This window comes from Meles meles, chromosome 3, assembly GCF_922984935.1.
Source record: "Meles meles chromosome 3, mMelMel3.1 paternal haplotype, whole genome shotgun sequence".
Taxonomy (NCBI): domain Eukaryota; kingdom Metazoa; phylum Chordata; class Mammalia; order Carnivora; family Mustelidae; genus Meles; species Meles meles.
Genome location: NC_060068.1, coordinates 113,655,754 through 113,679,641, shown reverse-complemented (window position 1 = coordinate 113,679,641; position 23,888 = coordinate 113,655,754). Strand labels below are relative to the sequence as shown.

At 39.7% G+C, this 23,888-nt stretch overlaps 1 protein-coding gene across 7 annotated transcripts in view; it reads left to right on the top strand.

Annotated features, from left to right (window-relative positions):
• CDC42SE2 (CDC42 small effector 2) overlaps window positions 1–23,523 on the top strand; it is a 121,118-nt gene extending 97,595 nt beyond the window's left edge. For 6 of the 7 annotated variants that reach the window (XM_045999930.1, XM_045999934.1, XM_045999928.1 and 3 more), the window contains 3 exons: window positions 17,149–17,250; window positions 20,674–20,790; window positions 21,187–23,523. In XM_045999930.1, coding sequence (XP_045855886.1) covers window positions 17,149–17,250; window positions 20,674–20,772 — 201 coding nt within the window. In that variant the 3' untranslated portion in view covers window positions 20,773–20,790; window positions 21,187–23,523. Of the gene's footprint in view, window positions 1–17,148; window positions 17,251–20,673; window positions 20,791–21,113 lie in introns of all 7 variants that reach the window. The other variant, XM_045999929.1, reaches the window with a different exon arrangement.
• The last annotated feature ends 365 nt before the right edge of the window (window positions 23,524–23,888 follow it).

The window sequence follows — 23,888 nt, the reverse complement described above, 5'->3', positions numbered from 1 at the left end:
TGAGGAGATTAAACATTTGCAGATAGGAATAATGATAGGAAAAATAGGAGTAATAATCCTAACTCCTAGGATTGAATATATTAAAGTAAATAATGGGTTAAGTATGTCAAATAAGATGATTTATGTAAAGTGCTTAGTGTAGTGCCTGGCTTACAGAGTGCTCTTATAATAATGAATGTTGAGTTGATAAATTGTGGGTTCCTCTCATTTAAAAATATTTCTTTCTGCCTTTTCTTGTTTTTATCTCCATTGATTATTTCTGAGTACATTGTATTTGAAATGAACAGGATCTTTCAAGTTTGAAGAGTTGGTCTCTTGCCGCAAGTATTTTGGCTTGGTTTGCAGTTACCAGGAAGAGGGATCCAGTTGCCTAACTTAAGAGAGAATGTTGGACTTCCTCACACACACTTCCCCCATTTATTTTCTCCTGAAACCCACTTTACACCACATTAAAGGAATTTAAAAAACAAAAAGGTATGAAAAGATAAAATTCACAAAGAGAAAGAGGTTAAAGAGGTAATTACCATGGAAGAGAGATAATAAAAAGTGGTTGATTGAGTAGAAATTGGCTGAGCGGCAGCCACAACCTAGTTGCCTACAGAGGGGGATACTGACAAGAAGCAGCCTCACGCCCTGCTCTTTAGAATTCCTTCAAGAATAAATTACCAAAGTAACAATACAGGAACATGTTCCTGAACTGAAATAACTTAGCATTTCAGACTGTGTGGGCTAGCTGTTTAGCTGTTTAACCAGTTGTACTGTAAGATATTTATGGACAGTATTGAAACAAAGAAAAAGAAGCAATTCAATATACATAGTAAAGAAAAGAAATTAATTATAGAACTCTGCTTGGCTCACTTGTGAACAATATTTAGAGTATTTACAAAAAGTTAAGATAAACATTTGATCTTTCTCTGTTTCACATTGTGTGTGGGGGGAATTATAGGACTTTCTTTGAAACTAAGATGTTTATTTTAGAGCAACTGTCAGTACGGTAGAGAGGAAAGACTCGAGGTCAAGAAGATTCCCAGATGTGCTTTAGTAGGAGCTGTGGAACCTCGTGGAGTAAGACGACCTCCCTAGGAACATGAGTTTCCTGCTGCTGCAGTAGCAGATTGTCTATCACATTTAGTAGGTGAAAGCGACACGAATTTATTATGTATATTTAGAGGTCAGAAGTCCAATACAGGTCTCACTGTACTGAAATCAGTGGGAGGCCATCTTATTAAATCACGTTTTTTATGCAAGATATACAAGGTGTTCTGCCAGTCTGAAGTTAGCTATGCTATGCATGCCTACACACATGCTTGCGTGTACCTTGTACAGAAACAGTCTCAGGTGGATTGGGGGAGGGCAGAAATCTCTCGTGTTGTGAAGGCTTTTATACTCAAAAGCTCTGAGAAATCTGTCATTAGTACTTGGAAAACAGATTTCAGATTATTTTTTAAACCTGTTTTGTTCTTCATTTTTTCATACTTGCAATGTGTCACTTTAATCCAGATACTAACTTTAAATAGGAGAAAAAGAACTCCCCATGTTCACTTCAGGTTTCTCACTGAGAGATGAGAACAGCTAGTTCTTTCAGTTTTGCTTTTAGCCATTTCACCCTTGGAAGGTCACTATAAACTTGCTTAGAGATTGCTTTTAAAAACAAATTTTGGGGGCATCTGGCTGGCTCAGTCATTAAACGTCTGCCTTTGGCTCAGGTCATGATCCCAGGGTTCTGGAATCAAGCCCCACATGGGGCTCCCTGCTCAGCGGGGAGCTTGCTTCTCCCTCTTCCACTCCTCCTCCTGCTTGTATTCCCTCTCTTACTGCCTCTCCCTCTGTCAAATGAATAAATAAAATCTTCTAAAAAAATTGGTGGGGGGCGCCTGGGTGGCTCAGAGGGTTAAAGCCTCTGCCTTTGGCTCGGGTCATGATCCCAGGATCTGGGATCGAGCCCCACATTGGCTTGCTGCTTATCCGGGATCCTGCTCCCCCCCCCACCCCACCGCCTCTCTGCCTACTTGTGATCTCTGTCTGTCAAATAAATAAAATCTTTTTAAAATCTTTTTTTAAAAAAATTGGGGGCCTCCTGCAAACCTCTGATCTGTTACCAACTGCAAAATTTATAGTGAAAGGGGGAAAGGTTAGTTGTCTATTAAACTCTAAAGGGCAAAATAAAGAGGTCTCTGCTTAGGATTGGATTTTGAGTGCATTTTTGGTAACCCACCATTGGTAAATATTTCTAGCGTGAAATATCCTGCCTTTTGGTACTTTGAGAGAATCCCTTGCTTGTAACTCTAGCTGGGTGATACGTAGTGTGGCTCTCATCTTTTATTGAAATGTCTCCTTAATTTAAGCCCTTTGACCTGAGGGCTACTGCTGGCATTCCAGTGAGTGTACCAAGATCTAGAAACCAGAGGCACAGAATTATCATTTATTGCCCCAGAGTAGAAGATACAGTATAGCTTGGTATGCTGAAAAGTCTTAATATTTTTGGATGTTTTGACCTAAATATAAGAATATGGAATTTAAAGCAGGCTACTAGTTATTGAAGGGCAGATACATTTTTTTTTTAGTCTCTGCAGTATCTCACTTTTGGTTTCTCTTCACTTTGCATCTTAACCTATTAATGGGGTAGTTTTGGGTTATAATCTTACCAGACTTCCACAGGTGGTTCTATCAGCTGTATTACTAGTCATGGGAAAACTGGATCTGGTTTCTTAAACTTCTGTATCTTGGGCCTTGGGCACTGTTCTGACCCGCGTCTGTTGCTTTCTTGATTCTTGGCACATTGGCTTCTTACTTTCTGACTGGAGGTGGGTGTTTTTCTTCATAGGAAACATGGTTGCCCTCAGCTTCAGGTTCATCATCTCAGTTTAACAACTGTTAGGAGCAAAGGGCTTTTGCCTGCATTAGTCCTTCCCAGTGAAGGATTCTGGCACAGTTTGTGTCGTATGCACACCCTTGGAATCAGGGTTGTGGACTGTTGTCGTTGGCAGCCTATCAAAATCATATGGTTGGGTTTGGGAAGAGATGACTTCCTGAAAGGAAAGGAAGGAGACTGGTGTTTCCAGAACAAAAAATACGCAGAAAGAAATGGCATGTGTCCACTTTAAAGATTTGTATCTATTTATGCACAAGAATAAATCTCACTTGGTCACTTTGGATATCTAATATTCTTTCTGGTAAACATGTTGAAAAACTGCCTTAAATCATTTAAGAACAATAAAAAAATGATTATTGTAAGTCTGGAATACCCTAAGCTACTATATGAAAAAAAGAAGTTACCCAAATCAGTAGAATAGGAGCTAAGGGTATGAAATTGTAAACACAACTCTTTATCTTTTGATAAATGATAGCTTTACTGTCAGAAACTTGTATCTGTTTACCAAATACTGAAATAAACTTGGAGACTATTTTACATTGACAGAATAACTGAAGTGAAGAAGTAAAAGAAGACTAAAGATCTAATGCTAGTTATATATCTTTGGTAGGGTTTTAGCAAAGTTAAGGTCTGATAAGCTCTTCTGACTTTTGTGCCGTATTTAATAAATTTTGGTATGAAAGATAATAAAAGAGGCCTCCTATATTATCTTACACAGTTTATTCATATGGTTTTTCACCCCCTTTTCCTTAAATTTCTAAGTTTTGTGTCATTTTGAGCAGTGTATTGAAACTCATTAAATACATGTTGATGGATTAATGGGTAATAAAATCTTGTGAGGAATCATATATTTTTGTATATTTTAAGTGACAATAACTGCTTATTTTTCCAGAGTTGCTTTTTTATGTCTGATTAGTGGAAAAACTTTTCTTGCTCTGTTATGTTTTCCTTACTATTAATAGAGTATAGGGTGCCTGGGTGGCTCAGATGGTTAAGCATCTGTCTTCAGCTCAGGTCATGATCTCGGGGTCCTGGGATCAAGTCCTGCATCGCGCTCCCTGCTCATTGGGGAGCCTGCTTCTCCCTCTGCCTCTCTCTCTCTCATGAATAAATAAAATCTTTTCAAAAAAGAAAAAAATAGGGTATAACATACTATCGTTTACAGACAATCTTCAAAGTTGGTCTGACTCATCAGTAAAAGGGCCCATGGACACAGATGAGAGATAGTAGATTGGGTAGGTCAAATCATCAGCGATACCTGTAAATATGTTTTTATGACCTCTGTATAATCAACCTGGTATGCTCATGATTTATCAAATCATTATTCAAATAAAACCATGACTCACACTGAAAGTATGTTATAGAAAACTTGGTTAGGGTCCACAGGTAGGGAATGAAAATGGTTAAAGTTAATTCTTACGAGAGAACAATGGAGCTGTTTCCCTCTGTGAGATAGGAATAGGCTCTTCCCCTACAGTTTTGAGGTATAATTGACATATAACATTATATTTGTTTAAGGTATACAGTGTAATGGATTTGATGTACATATATGCAGTTGACCCTTGAACAGTGCAGAGGTAGAGGCAGATCCCCCACATAATCGAAAATCCAAGTATGACTTTTGACTCCCTTAAGACTTAACGGCTAATGGTCTACTGTTGATCAGAAGCCTTACTGATAACATAAATAATTAACATATACTTTGTATGTTATCTGTATTATATATTATACCTTTATAATGAAAAAATAAAATATTATGAAGATTTTTTTTTTTTTAAGATTTTATTTATTTGACAGAGAGAGATCACAAGTAGGCAGAGAGGCAGGCAGAGGGAGACAGAGAGGGAAGCAGGCTCGCTGTTGAGCAGAGAGCCCGATGCGGGACTCGATCCCAGGACCCCGAGATCATGACCTGAGCCGAAGGCAGCGGCTTAACCCACTGAGCCACCCAGGCGCCCTATGAAGATCTTTAGGAAGAGAAAATACATTGATAGTACCATACTATATTTATCGGACAATCTCCACATATAAGTGGACCTGCACAGTTCAAACTTCCTGTTAATCAAGAGTCTGTTGTATTGCAAAATGATTACCATGGTAAGTCCAGCTAATAGCCATCACCTCATATTAGCTACAGCTGTTTGTTTCCTGTGATGAGAATTTTTAATATCTACTGTTTCAGCAACAGTCAAATACACAATACAGGATCGTTAACTGTGCTGTATACTGGGTCATCCACCATGCTGCTCTGTAGTACATCTCCAGAACTTAATATCTTGTAACTGGGAGTTTGTACCTTTTGACCACTTTTACCCATTTCCCCACCCCCCTAACCTGACTGCCTCTGAAAAACTGGTATGTTCTCTGGTTCTGTGAGTTGTTTTTTTTTAAGATTGCTCATATAAAGTGAGATCATAAGGTATTTGTTATTTTCGAACTTAACTTCATTTAGCATGCCTTTCTTTCAGGTTCACCCATGTTGTTGTGAATGGATTTCCTTCCTTTTTTAATGGCAGAGTAATATTCATGTGTATGCATAATACATCTTTGTGTTCTGTCCTTCCATCATCAGTGAATGCTTAGGTTGTTTCCATGCCTTTTGGCTATTATAAATATATTGCAGTGAACATGAAGGCACATACCTTTTGGAGCTAGTCATATTGTTTCCAACAAATATATACCCAGAAGTAGAATTAGGGGATCACATGGTAGCTTTAATTTTTTTAGGAACCTCTGAACTATTTTCTATAGGAGCTAACCCTAGTTAACATTCTCACCAGCAGTGTGCTAGGGTTTCCTTTTCTTTCCATTCCTACAAACATGTGCTATTTGTCTTTTTTTTTTTTTAAAGATTTTATTTATTTGATAGAGATCACAAGTAGGCAGAGAGAGAGGAGGAAGCAGGCTCCCTGCTGAGCAGAGAGCCCGATGCGGGGCTTGATGTGGGGCTCCATCCCAGGACCCTGAGATCATGACCTGAGCCGAAGGCAGAGGGTTTTAATCCACTGAGCCACCCAGGCGCCCTATTTCTTGTCTTTTTGATGGTAGACATTCTAACAGGCATGAGGTGATACCTTACTGTGGTTTGAATTGCATTTCCGTGACAATTCCTAATGTTGAGTACCTTCCCATTTACCTGTGGGTCCTCTATATGTCTTGTTTAGAGAAGTATCTGTTGAGATTCTCCACACAATTTTTAGCCAGGTTGTTTGTTTTTTGGCTATTGTATGAGTTCTTTATGTATTTTGTGTATTAGCCCCTTATATATAATTTGCAAATAATTTGTTTCATTCTGTAGGTTGCCGTTTAATTTTGTCGACAATTTCCTTTGCTGTGCAAAGGCTTTTTGGTTTCACGCAGTCCCACTTATTTTTTATTTTTATTGTTTTTCCTTTTGGTGTCAAATGCAAAAAATTACTGCTAAGACCAGTTTCCAAGAGCTTATCCCCTATGTTTTTCTCTAGGAGTTTTATGGTTTCAAGTGTTTATTTATCATTTATTTATTTTTAAAGATTTTGTTTATTTTTTGACAGAGAGGCAGGCAGAGATAGAGAGGGGGAAGCAGGCTCCCTGCTGAGCAGAGTGCCCAGTGCAGGGGCTCAATTCCAGGACCCTGAAACCATGACCTGAACCGAAGGCAGAGGCTTAACCCACTGAGCCACCCAGGCGCCCCAAGTTGTTTATTTTTAATGAGAAAAACCATTCAACTAATGGCTTTCTAAGTAATTAAAAAAAAAAAAAAACAAAGATGATAATATTTTATTCAGGGAGTATAACAGGTGAACAAGTGAGAGTATAATTCATAGACCTGAGCAAAGGTCAAGATATACTAAGTGAGAGTTGGCCAGAGGCCCTGAGATTTGAAGGCAATATTAAAATGTCACATTCTGCTATTCAAGGTATTAGCAATTGAGTTCTTGTGTTTAAAGTGCTTAGAAATGGGCGTGATATGTAGTAAGGCTCTTAAGTATTAGCCATTATTCATTTTAAAATATGCAGCTGTAAGTCTTTAGAGCCACTGTTTCTAAACCACAGAGGCATCAGCATCACTTGGACTATTGTTAGACAAGCAGATTCCTGGCCCTTCCCCAACACTGCTGGATTTAAAATTCTGCAAGTGGAGTGCTCCAGCCTGCATTTTAACAAACTCTCCAGGAATTCTGATGTGCACAAAGTTTGAGAACAATTGCTTTTGAGGTTCTACCCAATCTGAAACCAAAATAGTGATGCCAGTTGAGCTCTATCTATATACAGCATTACTGTGAGGCAGAGAGGGAAAAAAGCCATCAAATGAGGGATTTTTTGCATGGCAATTAAACTCCACTAGAATTTGCATTACCCGCCTCCCCCTTTAAACGTGTTCCATATAAAATAGATCCTTGAAAAACACTTGGTTTGGATACTGGATAAGACCAGTAGATTTTAGAAAACTGAACCGAAATTGTTTCTTTATAAGCCATTTATCATACAGCAGCCATTTATTGTCTATTTTTTGTCAGGCACAGCTATCGTCCTGGAAGAATGTGTACTATGGTAGGAAAATCAAACTAAAGTAAACTATTTTGGTGTTTCAAGTGCTGTCATAGAAATATGAGCCTTGTTCTCTGAATGCTCAGATCATGGATTAATCAGTGACCACAACTTACAAGACTGAGGTTGAGCTGGGTCTTAAGGAATGATAGCCAGTTGCTAAGTGGAATAGGTTTGGGGTGAGAGCATTGGCACATTACTACTGTGAAAGTCGTTTCTGTTTTTTGTGTGAGTGAAGACCCACTTTTCCTTTTCTACAAAGAATGTTAAATCCATTTTTACAGCTTTTGTTATTCTGTTTTTTTCTTTTGTATGAACTGGTTGGACGGTTGGAGGCCCCTCAAAGTCACCTCATGTATCCGGGGAATCACTGTCAGTCGTCTCATAGAAAAAAGTAACTATTTGCTTTAGAAATGCCTGTTGCCTAGTCATCCTGTCAATATTTCAAAAAACCAAACTTACCTCAGAGGCTCTCAAAGTTTGTTTTTGGTGCCCTTAACACTTGAGTAACGTTTTTCATGGCACCTCTAGGCCAAGAGAAATTCTTTACAGATTTGGTAACTAGTTTTGTGCAGACAACATAATAAACACTTATGTCCTAACATTTTGGTCGACTTTAAAAATACAACAAAAGAAAAATGAATTTTTTTTTTCTTCTGATACAATCAGGATGGCTTACAGGATGTGGGCGTTAGGTATTACATAACTCCTCAAACCATGGAATCAGAATGAAGACCACTACCCTCTCTTCTAGTTCCATGTTATCTTTTGTACAGTACTTAGGTTCTTATCACAGCACTGCTTTGCAGACATGTGCCGTTAAAAAGAGTGGATGCTGTCATTGTAGCTGGAGTGGAGGGCTTTAGGAGCACTTAGCTCTAGCAGTCCCGAGCAGACCAGATCTGGCCATTTGCTGCTGACAAAATCCAAAGACAGCTAGAAGAGTGTTGGTAAAAGGAATTTATTTCAGTGATTCCCAGCACTGGGAAGACAGTGGACTAATATCTCAAAGACTGTCCAGAGTCCCCAAAATGCCTCCAGGTTTACATAAGGAAAATGTGGGACAGAGGTTGTTGAGTTCATGCTCCGGGTGGGCAGTGAAGGTCAAGTTGACCATTGTCTTACAGTCTGTTAGGAGGGTCTTGCCTGTTCAAGGCAGTCCTGACTGCTTAAGGAAGTAGTTTCGTTCTGCAGGGTCTTTTGCTTGAGTTGAGAGATAAACTGGAAAGAAGAACTTAATCAATTAAAAAGTACTCACTGGAGTCCCAGTGTTGGTAGCTGAAGTTCTTTCATAATATTGAAATTTTGAATTATCTTGCTTTACTAGTTCACACAGTATCATACATAAGTTGGGTATCATTGTCTTTCCCTCAAATTGAATATACTGTGTGGGGCTCGTGGATATTTGCTGGGGATCATGGGTATATTTGATAAAATACATAGGCGGGGATGTACTTGTCTAGGTCACCAAGTTAAGTCAGTAGCGTATCTTTCTTTTTCAGTTGTTCATTTACTTAGGCTGCCCTGATGTAAGTGATTCCTGTCTTACAGTCTAAAGGTACCAGCTTTTTTCACTGCCCCAAATGGCAGGCACATTAATTTTTCTTGTAAGTTTATTGTTTTTTTGTGATCTTGACGCTGAACATGTGGCTTAAAACTCAAGACCCCGAGATCAAGTCACATGCTCTTTGAGCCCACCAGGCACCCTGGCATATTCATTTTCTATTCACTGTGTCCATTTCTAGAAGTACCTACCTGTGCTCTTACCTAAAACCTCCTGTTACCCTGTGGAACCTGACCATGAATTGCTCCTCAGTGGCACGTGTTTGTGCACTAAATTGCCCAGACAGAAGTCCTAGAGGAAGTTTGAACTTTTAAGTTAAGTGATCACTTAAGTGATAATCACTATTTTTCTAGAAGCTCTATTTAGTTAATATTCAAGAAATCTGAGGGTGTTGGTGAATTTATTTTATTTTGGGGGGGAGCATTTATATTACTGCAGAAATGCATTGGAAAAATTATGGCTTAAAAACATGAATTGTTGAGGCATGTGGGTGGCTCAGTCAGATGAGTGTCCAACTCTTCGTATCAACTCTGGTCTTGATCTCAGGGTCATGAGTTCAAGCCCTGTGTTGGGCTCCACACTGTTATTACTATTACTTCATAAATTTATTCATTCATAAAAAGTTATTTTGATGAATTGCTGTACATCATGTACTGGGCCCTGTGGATTCACATTTTACATGGCAACCTATATAGGAACACATCTCCCATCCAGGGGACAGTTTAAATTGAGTGTGAGATGCCAATTTACTTTGGTAGGTGAACATGCGGGCCCAGAATACTGAGGGGCCATAACCCCAGACTCAAGGGTGTAAGGGACGCAGGACTGAGTTAATGAAATTAAAGGCAGTGGGAAAGATTCTTCCAGGAGCAGAACTGGAAGAGCACAGTGTATGTAGGAAACCTGAAATAGCAGATGAAAGCTTAGAATGCTTGAAGGAATGTAGCTAAAGATGAAGTTGGCAAGAAAGACAGGATTTCCATAGGCTCTGGAGTTTTGAATTTATCCTGGAAGTTTTGGGAAGCCATTGAGTGATTTGAAATAGATGAGTAACATGATTGGTTTTGTACTTGAGGAAGGTATGTCTGGATTTAGGGTGAAGCATTTTGAGAGGGGAAAGGAGGTTGGAAGCAAGTTAGTGAGGGGCTCCTGTAGGGAGGCAGGTGAGAGGCTCAGGGGCCTGAAATAAGGCTGTGGCACTAATGTGGGGACCAAGAGAGGAAGTGGGCTGACTCCACAGGATGTTTTGCTAATTGGACATGACCATGTGTGAGGGAGAAGATGCAGAGAGTGAGGGACAGCCCTCCAACCTGACTGGAAATACTGGCAGAAATGTTGTTTACCAGACAGGGACTAGAGAGGGGCATGGGCTTCACAAAGGTTATGTATTCAGTGTTGGACTCAGGAAGCATGCATGTCCTCTGGATTTGTCAGTAAGCAGTTGAATGTACAGTCTCAAGCCCAGAAAAGTAGAAAAGAGGCTCAGTAGTCATCAGCATAGCCTTAATACGATGTGCAGGAGGAAAGAGGAATGTTGGTTTACACAAAATAAACAATAGCACAGAAATGGAAGTAGTAGGAGAGAGAAGTAAGAAACCCGAGAAGAGGGATCTATTGGAAGGAGAATCTCAGAGTAATTATTTCTCCAAATGGTATGTTCCAGTGTGTTTTCTTGTTTTTTGTTTTTTTAGGATTTATTTATTTTAAAGAGTGTGTGCACGTGAGGAAGGACAGAAGGAAAGAATCTCAAGCACATGCCCCCCTGAGCTCGCGGAGCCTGTCATGGGGCTCGGTCTCATGACTGGAGCTGAAATCAAAAGTCTGACGTTTAACAGACTGAGCCACTCAGGTGCCCTTCCCGTTTTTTTTTTTTTTTTAAAGATTTAAAAAATTTATTTGACAGACAGAGATCACAGAGAGGAGGAAGCAGGCTCCCTGTTAAGTAGAGAGCCCGATGCAGGGCTCGATCCCAGGACCCTGGGGTCATGACCTGAGCCAAAGGCAGAGTCTTAACCCACTGAGCCACCCAGGCGCCCCCCGTTTTTTGAAATAAATATTTGACTAGCAATTTTAAGGTTTCATAATAGATGCCTAGATGGATATAGTTATCATTACAAGCCCAGCATCAGTTCCTCCCCTCCTCCGTGATACAGGAGCCATAGTTGAAGCTGCTGACCCCTTGCTCTTGGGGACCTGTGATGTCTTGGGGACGTCTGTGCTGCTCCTCAGAGACTGCTGTTCTTCAGCAGTGATTGGTTGGGTTCAAGAGTTTGGCTCAGGGAAGACATTCTCTGGATGAGAGGGGTTGTTTCAAGACAGGGCTTAGAACGCAGATGACAGGGGAAGTTTTGTGGAGACGTCAGGGGAAATTTGCCTTGTTTTTTTTTTATAAAGCACTGTTTTTCTCTATGTCTGTAAACACAGATGGAAGGCCTTAGATTGTTGCAACTCTGTTGGCTACTAGCCTGAGACTGAAACTGATAGGAGGGCAGAGCTGAGAACACCGCAGAGAAACCTTGTGGAAGCTCTGAGTACTGAGTACACCAAACACCTTGCCACTGGGCCTTATTGTTTAAGCCTTTTTTTTTTTTTCAGTTGTAATTTTTTTTCAGAGAAAAAACATGCAGTGGGAGTGCATGGTGATGCAAATGAATGGCACAAACTAAATTGATGTTGTAGCTGTTAGCCAAATACTATACGGTAGCTCTGCAGTGTAGTTTTCAAAAACTTAAAATATATCTTCTAATACTTTTGGGAGGAAGACAGGAAGTAGGGAATGATGTTAGAATTGTATCAGAAAGAATGAGGATAAAACTCAATTCTGGTGGAAATCAGAAAAGGGATGAAGTGTTGATGATTCATTCTCATATCACACAGTTTTTACTTGTAAGCAGTACTTGTTAGGGTTTTTGTGTAAAGGTGTAAGAGTAGGAGAAAGCTCACATCTTCTTAAAAAACTTATTTTGAAAAACTCTTTAGGAAAATTACCAAATATACACAGAAATAGAGGGAAGAGACACCCCCCCCCCCCAATCCATGTACGTAGCACGCAGCTTCAGAGAGTTGTCAGTGGAGGGCATCCTCTTACACTGTCAACCCCTTCCCCTAGTTGGAGAATGTTAAGCAAATTCTGGACATTTCATCCCAAAATACTTCAGTATGGGGCACCTGGCAGGCTCTGTTGGTAGAGCATGCGACTCTTGATTTCCGGGTCATGAGTTCGAGCCCCATGTTGGGTATAAAGATTACTTAAAAATGGTATCTTAAAAGAAATTTTCATTATGTATCTCTAAGATTAAACCACTTTACTGAGGGATCATTGACATTGAGTAAATATGAAGAGACATTTTCCCTAATCTCGTCCCTAACCCAACTAAAATCCTTGACCTTATGTAGAATAATAGTATTTCAAGGATGGCAAGAATTATTCAGAAGGTTGACAGTCTTAACAGAGTACCCTATAAAGAACAGAGTATGTTTCCAGGAAAAACGATGACTCTGCTACTGACAACAGTTAATACGCATCAGAGTGAATGCACCATTTCCTGTTTTTCTTTGCAGAGGCCCAACTCTGGAATTCCCCTGTTTGCCCATGATATAAATCTTATCTCTGTCTTGTATTCTTAATACAACACACCACAGAAGTGTCCTATTTTTTAAGTGTCCGTAGTGACTGAAAAATAGTACATTTTTGTATTTTGAAATATGTAATTATACTTAGCATCTAGGTTAATAATGTTACAATACAAACCCAAAGAACATCTTAACCTGTGTCTAGATCTGTGGTTTGTACCCTCCCTGGTACAATCATGTTGATGATTATTTTACTTTCAGACTCTTTCACTGAATATTACCAGAAATTAACCTTTAGATCAAGTCTTTCTCATCTTAAAGGGAAAAATTAAGTCCTCTTTTTAGCTCAGCCCATTCCTTCTTGTCCTTGTCCAGGTAGATGGCCAGACTGTGTCCAGTTGTGTTCGATGTTCCATTTCCTGCCTCTTGCACACTCGTACGGCTCCTCAGAAGTCCTCTACTCTTATCCCTCCATAGGCCCTCTTTTCAGTCTTTATCTGACCTCTCACCCGCTTTCAGTTGTGTTTGCCTGAACTCTCCATGACACCTTGAAGAGGACACACACCTGATTTTCCTCCTTCCTTTCAGGCTTTTTTTTTTTAAGCCTCCTTTGATGGCTAATTTTTCTCCACTCGATGGTGGGGTGCACTTTCCTTCTCTCTTGTGCTGGTGAGACTTGATTTGTCAGAATCCTATATCCATGTATCCAACTTACTCTCTTGATAACTTAACTTGGATGTCTCAGACATAACTCAAAGTCAGTGCGTCTTAAACGCTTTCATCTTCTTCCTAAAGCCTGGCCCTCTTCCAGTGTGCCCCTGTGAATTCTGTACATTCTTCTCAGATGGGAAATCTGTGCATCTTTCTTAACTTATGCTGCTCCTTACTTCTCAAATCCAGTCAACAACCAAATGCTATTGATTTTACCCACTGAATGCCTCTTAAATCTACCTAGTTCTTTCCACCTCAGCTGCTGTAATTGAATCCAGGTAATCTCCACTATAACTGTAATGACTTCTTTGGCTCTTCCAGCCTTCCTGCCAGCTGTATATTGTGGACTGGACTTTAAAAACCAACTTGTCATGGAGCACGTGGGTGGCTCAGTCTGTTAAGCATCTGACTTCTGCTTTTCCCTCTCCCTCTGCCCCTTCCCCGTTCGTTTTCTCTCACTGCCCCCCCCACCCCCGCAATAAATCTTAAAAACAACAACAAAACCTGTCGTGTCATTAGGGAAGAAAGCTTCAACCTCTGTACTTCAAATTGATGTCAGATTAATAGCACAAAGAAACCTTCCAAAATCAAAGGGGAAAGCCTCAGCTCAGTAAAGTTGGAGTTAAAATGTATTCACTGTTTTCAGATTTACAAATTATCTGTCCTTTGGTTTTCAGTATGAGAGTAGTCTTTGTTGAACGTCCTTCCTTAGTATTCAGAATGTTTGTTATAGTCTTTGATTTTTGATTAACCACCTGATCCATTGATTACTTTGAGGAAACATTTCTGGGGAATTGGGTGGTGACCTAAGCGCCCGGTGATGATTTCCTTCCCAACATCTTCCTTTAGTAATTCAGTTGTTAGAATAAATCATTTAGTGTGGAGATGTGGGTTAAGCGTAGCCTTTTGCTAAGCCCTGAACACACCATTCCAGAGGAAATTATGAAGTTAGAATCTGAGAAGTTTCTCCTCTGTGTTCATAGGGCAAGGGATGGTCAAGACTCCCAGTGTCCTTAAAGTAGATCTTACTCTCTGAAATGTTCCATTCCCTTAACCTGCATGAGAGGGCCATCTGGCTGAGCCACGTGGAGCTAGCTGTCCAACCTGTGAGTGAGTTGCACAAGGCCTTAGGAGGAAAAGTCTGCAGGCCCATAGATGCCATTAGCCCCTGGAACTTCACTGCTGTCCTTTTTCTTCAACTGGAGCCGTCCACCCTTTCCTCCTGTGTGGAGAGTCCAAGAAGCTTAGAAGTCCTTCTGTCAGTCAAGGGCCCTACTGGGGAAGAAACCCCAACAATTTGTCTGGCCCAGGTATTGAGACAATTCTTACATTTTGATGGTGAAGATACATTTGGATGTGCCTGGATATACAACTTTCTAACAAAGCAGATTCAGTGGACAGCAACAGTATAACCAAGAAGAAAATGGGCACAAAACTACTCGCATCTTCTTTCTTTACCTTACTTCTAGAAAAGAGAAGGTAGCTTTGCTTCTTATGGCTCATTTATGCTGTGTTATCCTAGAAGAGAATAGTGTGAAGGGGAAGTACACTGAATGGACTGGGTAGAAACAGATAAACTGAGAGTCTGGGGGAACCAGCACACTGCTGATATGGGTGTTCCTAGTCAAAGGATGGTGTGGGTGTCAGGTCTGTGCTGAGGGGCATGGAATCTGAGGTACATTTAGGGCACCTGAAGTAGCAGTGAGTAAGATAGAGATAGCAAGAAATCCGTGCCTTGTGCTGACAAATAGAACAATTGAAGAACATAGACAAAAGTTCTGGATCCTCTCTTGGTTTTCTGACACCTTCTTAACCTGAAATTTTTCTAGAATCCTAGGGAGGTGGGCCCCAAAAGAATGAATTTATCAACCCTTGAAAAAGGGGCTTGAAGTAAATGAATGAGAATATTTTGCTCCTACTGTTACAGACTATAATTCATAGAGTCAAGCATTTTGAGAGGGAAAATAGAAACCTGCAATACAAATTTTCAGATGAAAAAATACTGCAGTGATATTTCATAGCAGAGCTTCTGAAAGAATAACTGTAATTGAAAAATAGTCTGATGTAGCTCCTGCTAAAAAAAATAACTTCCGGGGCGCCTGGGTGGCTCAGTGGGTTGGGCCGCTGCCTTCGGCTCAGGTCATGATCTCAGGGTCCTGGGATCGAGTCCCGCATCGGGCTCTCTGCTCAGCAGGGAGCCTGCTTCCCTCTCTCTCTCTCTCTCTGCCTGACTCTCTATCTACTTGTGATCTCTCTCTGTCAAATAAATAAATAAAATATTAAAAAAAAAAAAAAATAACTTCCAGAGCTGGGATCTGCTCCCTTTTCCCGTGAGTGAATGAATGTTCACTGAAACGGAGCTATCCTTACTTTGTTTATGCACTGTGTGTAATGGCTTTCATGCTGCAAGGACCACAGCGCAGTTGCAGCTACAACACATGGAATGGCCTCTTTACGTCGTGGTCTATAAGAAAAATTTGTGGATTTCTGAAGAAGATCAACTAAAGTTAGTTTTCAATACAGCAAAACTATAAAGAGAAAAAAACATTAGATAAAAATACCAGAAAATTGGAAGAGTATACAAACGCACACACATTCTCACAATCTACTGTTCACCTAAGAGTGAAACAAATTGCACAAAGGAACACTAGGAATGTTATAAAAACATAATAGGAAAAACTTTTCCAATATGTAGGAATGCCTGTGTTCAGATAGACAGGGACACCACCTGCCAGGGGAAGCACCGGATGGAGAAACTAGCGAACTTGGAGAGAGCCCACTCTCTCCATGAACATAAATATTTCCAAGGAAAAACTTGGGCTTCTTAAGGGATTCTAAATGGCATCTGTAAAACTAGAGGTGCCAAACAATGTATGCTGGCTTCTGAAATTAATATATGAGCTCCCCATTTTTGTAGCTTTGTAGAAGATTGTATTTTAATCCTGAGGTGGTGTTACTTGGGTCTGTCTTGGTAAGTGTTTAGGATTTATCAGGATTATACCAGCATTTCAGTCGAGGTAGACACATTGTAATTTTTGGAGTATATTGTTCAAAGGGAAGTAGCAGCATTGGTGTTGGGACACTGAGCCATCTGTGCAGTGTCCCCTCTCAGATCACAGTATCTAAGGGGTCATGGAAAACATGGGACTGATTTAAGATAACCTTTGTCTCTGGAAAGAGCTCATGATCAGTGAAACAGTAGGATAAGGAACTTCCTCTAATGAGAATGGGCATATTGGTGGGGCAAGGATTACAGCTAGTAGCAGAGGTTACTGTGATACAGCATTCTGTACCCTGTAAGAGGTGGCTGGCAGAAATTAGGAGGGGTTACTAAGCCCCAGCCTAGTAGACTGAGTGTGGATAGGGTTTTTTCCTAGCCATCTCAGACCAGAAACTGTTCCTCTCCTCCAAACAAAGTAGCTGATTCATTCCAGTGTGGAATGGTTGTGGGGGTATAATCTAAGTAAAAATAATCAAAATAAAGTCAATTTGTTAATGAAAGCTAGAAAGTGATGTTCAAATCAATGTTCTATTCAAATCACACTGTATTCTTCGCTAAGCATAAGGGTCACTGGTGATAATATTAGTTACCTCTTTTGAAACAATAAAACCTAAATAGTTATTATACAAATAAGTCAGTGGCCAAGGTTAGGTGAAATAATGTATTTTAAGTTCTAAATGATAACCTGTTGTTTTGCTTTACCAGTCATTTTGTGTGTGTGCATGCACATATCTCTCTCTTGAGGTAATCCTGATAGTCCCAAGATGTCGGGATCCTGATGTCCTGGGGAAATTGTACTGTGGTCATTAAAATCATTCATCTGCAGTAAATAAATGCAACAGAGTAAGCATGTTGCTAATAAAAAAATTTCTCAACACATTCTTTCCTGTATTTTAGAAAAGGCGCCGGCGGATTGACCGAAGTATGATTGGAGAGCCAACAAATTTTGTGCATACGGCTCATGTAGGATCGGGAGACCTATTCAGTGGAATGAATTCAGTAAGTGTATTGATGGAAGATGCAGATGGCTGTTGGGGCGTAGACTTAGGTCAACTTAGGTCACCTGTATGACAGCTACATATATTCTTTAAGATTATACAGCACTCAGTGAATTTGTAGACATTGAATATAAATACGTAATATGAGCAAAGAAGAAAATGAGCCGTGTAAAATTAATCTCGCCTCTAACTTGCTAAACTATGCCTTTATTTCTACCTTTCTCCTGAAAAAAATACTTAAAAGGAGTTGAGTTTACAATGATAGTTAACAGCCCTTTGGCTCTCCTGACTCCTTGCAAAGGAATGTGAATGTCAGCCTTTTAGTAGTATTTAATTTCTTCTCTCTTCAATTAAGTTGCCTTTTGCAAACATATTTATTGCATTTACCTTATAAAAGACTAGCCTTTTCTTGATATTAGAATGTTTTATTTATTCATAATTAATGTAAATACTTGTGTATATTTGCTATCTTTTATAGAGATTTCAGTGAATTTCAAAACATACTTTAGATTTACTCACTTGAACATGTGTACTCCTTAATATTCCGCCAACAAAACAGTGTTCTATAAGAGAAGCACTGCCAAGTCAGGGTGTGTCAGGGTTCTCCCTTCTTTTTGTCCTAAAGTAATAAGCTACAAAATATCGAGAGCCTCTTTCCCCCAAATGTAAAGTAAACTGATGTGTCTAAATGACCTCTAAAGTGTTTAGAACCAGAAAGTCAGTAAGGCTTGTATAAATATAGAATTATCCATTGTATACTTATTTACTGGACAGAATTAACAAAAGACTTAAGAGCTCAGAGACTTTTTATTAAAGTAGGTAGATCGTATATCCTGGATACAGCAAAGAAGTTTGTCACATCAGTTACTAGGTGAGCAAAGGGATAACATGTGTAGCTTCCTGAAAGGAAACATCTTGTTTGTTTTAAATCTGTAGGAAAAGTACTTTGTTTTGTTCAGCTGCTTTTGTGGCAGTGTAAGAGGTGTCAGGTTGCTGTCACAATACAATTCAGTAGCTTTGTTTCCTGGATCAGCATGAAATGAAAAGATCAAATGAGAACCTATAGCTTTTGTTTATAGGGTTATTATTACACATACAAGTAGAGCGAATGGCTTCAAATTTATTATACATGAATTTTATTTTCTTAACAAATGTGTTCTTCCCCATTTCACATTTTTTGAAACTCCAGAATGAAATTTTTAGTTCATGGTATTTAACTTTTAAAATACTGTTTATATACATTTCAGGATTTCTTTAAAAATCCTTTGACATTTTGTCTGCACTAGGAACCTGTCATGGATGTGGGGGATGCTCCTTGCCAGCAGCATAGCTAGAGCTTGAGGATGGCCTCCTGTAGGGCATCCGGGTCTGCGGCTTCAGCTAAGAGCTGGTTCCGGACAGCCCTCTGCTGTTAGTCTACCTGCGGAGTCCAGGCAGCCTGCTCTGCTTACGGACTAGGTGTTTTTACGAAGTGTTTGAGCTCGTTAGAACCCACTGTGTCTCCAAGAGGTTTTCTGTCTGTGTGATGATGCACACACTCGGTTCCAGGCTGCTGCTTAAGCGGTTGTGTTAGGGTCAATGTTATGGAATCCCCGAGTTCCTTCAGGTGACATCAGTGGAGAGATGTCACTAATATGAGCCTGATTTGGTGAGAGAACTCTTTTCTTCTGTGCAATAATAGTATTGCACAGAGTGAGACAAAACCATAAATGTGATTTATCTGCAGAAATAGGATAGACTAACTTAAGGCAAACTAAGAACTGAGCAGAATGGATGAGGTACTTGGCTCGGCGCAAATGGAACAGCCGGGCCGCACTGGATTCCTGAAGGGGCAGATGACTTGGGGGAGTGTCTCTTTTCCTCTAAACACACTATTCCCAAGATTACCTTTCATACTAGAAATAGATCCCATGACTCCTTTAATAAGAGAGTGTTGTGTTAAAATACAATATATATACACAGTCAAAAATAATCCATTAGAAAATCCAAATTGTGTTGTTTGAAATTGAACAACTGACTTTTGGAGAAAAAACAGTTTTTTTCTTGCCTAGAATCAGCATGACATTATGAATGCACTATGGAAAAACAAAAATGTTACCTTTTCTAGGCATTTCAAGGCTATTTATAAAAAGTAACATGAAAGGAACAGGAAATGACTTTGAACAGATAGCTTATGTTGGTAGCCTTCTCAGACTCAAGGTTACTGAAAAAGGCCTATAGATTTCAGGGTTTTTTACAAAAGACTTCTAACTGAAGTGGTCATTTGAGTAGTGTGAATATAGATAAGGCCATAATTACATGTGGTGTCACTAGAGTAAGATGTTCCACCTAAGATTTTTCTCAGTGAAACCCTTCTGGATCTAAAGAAGGTATACATTTTATATTTTGCTTTTCTACTAGAATAAATTTAAACCTGCCTTGCTTGGAAAATAGGCAGATGTTACTTCCTTTGCTTAAACATACTGACTCAGGATCGCCATCGAAAACACCTCACACAGCATATTTTCTGTCAAGTGCTCAGAAAGTATTTGATAAGTAGATTAATTAATGGATGTTGTTCCCATCTGCTGTCCCCCAAGGGAACCATGGACAGGTGAGGGACCCTTCGAGCAGATCACCCCTGCTCGGCCTCAGCACTGTTCAGTCAGTAGCTCTAGCACCTTCTCACTGTTCCTTTTTCTGGCATTCTAGCTTGATTCTCCTCTTCTGTACTTATATTTGTTGCTAGTTGGTATGAACTAAGATTGGAGTAATTTTGGTCCACTAAGGGCACTTCTCAGCTTGCCGATAAGTTCATTTGCCTTTGTTTCCACCAAGTAAAAGAACCCAGCAGTCCGGTATCCTACAGTCCATCAGAAAATAGCCCTGTTTGGTGGGGAGGAGAGATTATCATGTTAACCATTTCACAGATCTTTAGAGAGGATAAATACTTAACCCAGGTTACAATTACTATAGATGAATAAATTTGGACTACCATCCAAGTCTTTGGATTCTTTAAGGCTGTATCAGGTATGTAAGTTTTGCCACGTGGGACCTTTGAAAATTTATCTTTGGTCTAATTTCATTTGTATTTATTTTTATTCAATTGTCAGTAATTGAGGTGATCACCTGTGTGAATGAGGTGTCTGTAAATTAAGAACTGGAGTTGCTCTGCATACTTCTGTTTTTGAAATGTTACCAAGTACATTGTTAATCACAAAACAGTTATTTTGTCACTGCTAAGTGGAGAGAGGGAGTTGAAGCCTGAAATGTGTTTTTAGTAGCCTCACCATTTCCCTAAGGGCGATCAGAAATTTAAGTCTATAAAAACAGGATTTTTTCTATAGAAGGATCCTTCTCAAAACTGCTTAGCTAAAACGTTGAGACCAGGATTAGTTGCATTGTCCCTAGTTCTTGATTTGGTTCTGTTTTTGTCTTATTTTAGGTTAGCTCCATTCAGAACCAGATGCAGTCCAAGGGGGGCTACGGGGGTGGGATGTCTGCCAGTGTGCAGATGCAGCTTGTGGATACGAAGGCTGGATAGCCCCGAGTCCTGTCTCCTGTGAGTATCTGCATCATATGCTGGAAAAGGCCAAAGTATTTTACCCTGCTAAGGGTTTCATGGGCTGGTTGTAGGCACTTGGAGTAGTAGTTTTCGCTTGTTCTCTCCCTCATGACCAACAGCCAGGTGGGGAGGAGCCTTTGACAGTCCTTTAAACATGAATGAAATTACTATTTTGAGTAATGATACTTTGGGGAATGTCCTGTGTAGTGAAGTACCTTGAAGTTTTAGACTGCATGATTGAGAAATCTTTGATGATAAACTTTACAAATTAAATAAGACAAAGTATAAAAATAATTTGGATTTTTCTTTTGGTTTTATAGGTCATTGTGAATTTGTGTTTTCTCTTTCCACTCTTTAATTTGTTGTTGTGATTCCTTTTCAAATACAAAAAAGAAGTGTGATGGCATCTTGTTCACCCTGTTGTGATTTCTCCAGTGAGACGTTCTTGTTCTGCTCTGAAGAAGCTGTTGTCAGATGAACCTTGCATTTCCTTCGGCTGGTGTGCATGCCTTTGGACTCACGGACTTTGGATCGTGGCTTCATTTTTATCAATTATGGATCTGATCTTAGCATGATCTTTTTTTGTGAATGCTAGCACTATTTTGCATTTTCCCCCCATTTTAAACGTTTCTATTTCCATCTCCAGCCTTCTGCCTTATGAGTTTGTTGGTAAGGTAGGACCTGCTATTGTTAGTCACTATTTCTGTATATTTTGGAAGGTATGACATCCATAAGCACAATGATCATTTTTATTCATTTGAAACTTGAGCAGAATAGATACCGCATGCTTTATGAAGTTGCTTTGTCTGGGAGCCCAGAAATGAGTGTTTCTTTGCTGCTGTGGGCTGAGGGTAACTGCTGCTGTTAGAGGTTAGCTGTGGCACCAAGTCACATCAGTTTCACACACACAAAGGTAACCTGTAGCTTACTCTATAATTAAAATCTGGCATTCATAAGGTGTTCATTCAGTTGTAAATGTTCGATGTATTTATTCTGAGAGTGAGGACCTGTGATTTGCGAACAGGCGTGCTTGTGTGTCAGAGTGTTGTGGTGAGGCCCTCGTCCAGGCCCATTGTGTACTCACTCTGTTTTGACTTACTTTAATATGATGATCTATGTGTTTCCACTATTAACTCCTGGCCGGTACTACTACTGCAGTGTCAGTGGCCTTTCCATATTCAAACCTGTTTTGGGGCAGTGGAAGTTAACCCAGAGCAATAGAGTGACTTGGCTGAATTGTTGCCAGTGAAGAAATCTGTATGGTGATTTGTTAGGAGATTGGTGAGAAACCATTGCTCAGGCTCCAAAATCTTTATTCTTCATAAATGATATGTATTAAAATATTTCTGTGAGTACTTTCCCTTCTCTGTGAGGGCATGATGTATGTATGTATTCTTGTTTAAATCCTATGTCCAGTGCAGTCCTGACTAACTACATTTAGTAGGATTAATATTTTATGCAGCAAATGGGACTTAGGTGAAAATGTAGACAGCTAAGAAATTAGGTGAGTAATTATTTTCTTTGCATCTTAGTCCCAGGTTCTTATGAACCAGGTAACTGGATAAATAGCTTATATAAGGCAAACCAGGAAAGCGGTGCTTCTGAATAGAACTGACCTGTGCAGTGGGGCGCAGGATTCCTCAGTACTCGTATTTCAACAGTTAGAGGCTTCATAGGTGTCAGTCCCAGAGAGAATCTGTCAAGGAAACATTCATGCTTACTAATAAAAAAAAAGCCGTTTGCAGTTTAATTTATGGTGTGTATACTGCGTTCTGGCATTGTGAGGACCCATGTCGTTCTTCTCAGCCAGAGTCTGTGTCCTGCCATGGATAGTGCTTTGTCCAAGGTCTTACAAGACAGATTGGATTTTCTGGGCCTTGTCCATAGTGATGCTCTTTAGTCTATTTTGACTTTAAAAATTAGTAGAACTTTTATATATGTCCTATAACTCCAGGATTCCTAGTACAGGGAGGCCCGCTCCTTTGTGTGAACTCCTGATTTGTACTCTTTTTTCTAATCGAGATCTTCTGTGTGGACCAAATACTTCACTGAGTTCCGGAGCATATCTCCGTGGTGATCCCAAGGCTACGCTCTTGAGTGTGTAACTGACCTGCAGTAACCACCCTGTGTGCAAGGTCATATGCGGAGGGAAGGTGCCAATAAATTCAAGAAGAAATGACAAAAAATTTTAACACAGTAATCCTAAGCACAGATTTTTTAGGGGTTGTAAATCTTGGGCCATGTGTCTCATTTTAAAATTGAATCTAAAGTAATAGGATTGACTGTTAGTACTTTGCTGAAATACATGCTAACATTCAGTGCACGGGAAACTGAATGAAGGTTTAACCAATGCCATGGATTCTGTCAGTGATCTGCATTCGCTACAAGAGGTGCTTTCCCATGATGTAGGCAGGAGTTGGTGCCAATAAGAAATGTTCACTATGGTGACTGGGTTCAGCATTTCCAATGCAGCATTATCGCCTTTAAAGATATTTTGTGAGTATATATTAGCTTTCACTTTTGTTATTAAATTATAGCAGTTTCATTATAGAGAGCAAGTAAGTTTGCCTTGATTTTGTTTAAAATGACTTCTGCTCAGCACCCAGAAGATAAAATTGACATATTTTTATAATATAAGCATACTTTTTTTGTACATTGTGTTCATTCAGTGTTGGCTTGTAGATATTAAAAGAAAGTATTGATTTTGATTCAATAAATGTTTTCTTTCCATCCTGGTTTGGTTTTTCCTTTCTTAGTTCAGGCCACCTAGAATTCACTTAGAGGGTATTTTTAGCATTCTTATAGTTTCAGTTAAGATTAATGTCCTGCAAAACCATCCCTTTTTAAAAGCTGGGAGCTACCCATTTCCAACATGACAGCAAGTGCTCCTCGGGAAAAACTTCCAATGCCTAGAGGCACTTTGGGTTTTCACACAGCTTGAGGCAGGGGAGCTATCTGGTGGGAGTAGGCAGCAGGAGGGGCTGCTAACCATCTGTGGTGCAGAGAACAGCACCTTCCCAGCCCCAAATGTCATAGTGCAACAGCTGAGAATCCCTGGCTTAGGACAAAGAATATGTATGTACTTACCAAGTACA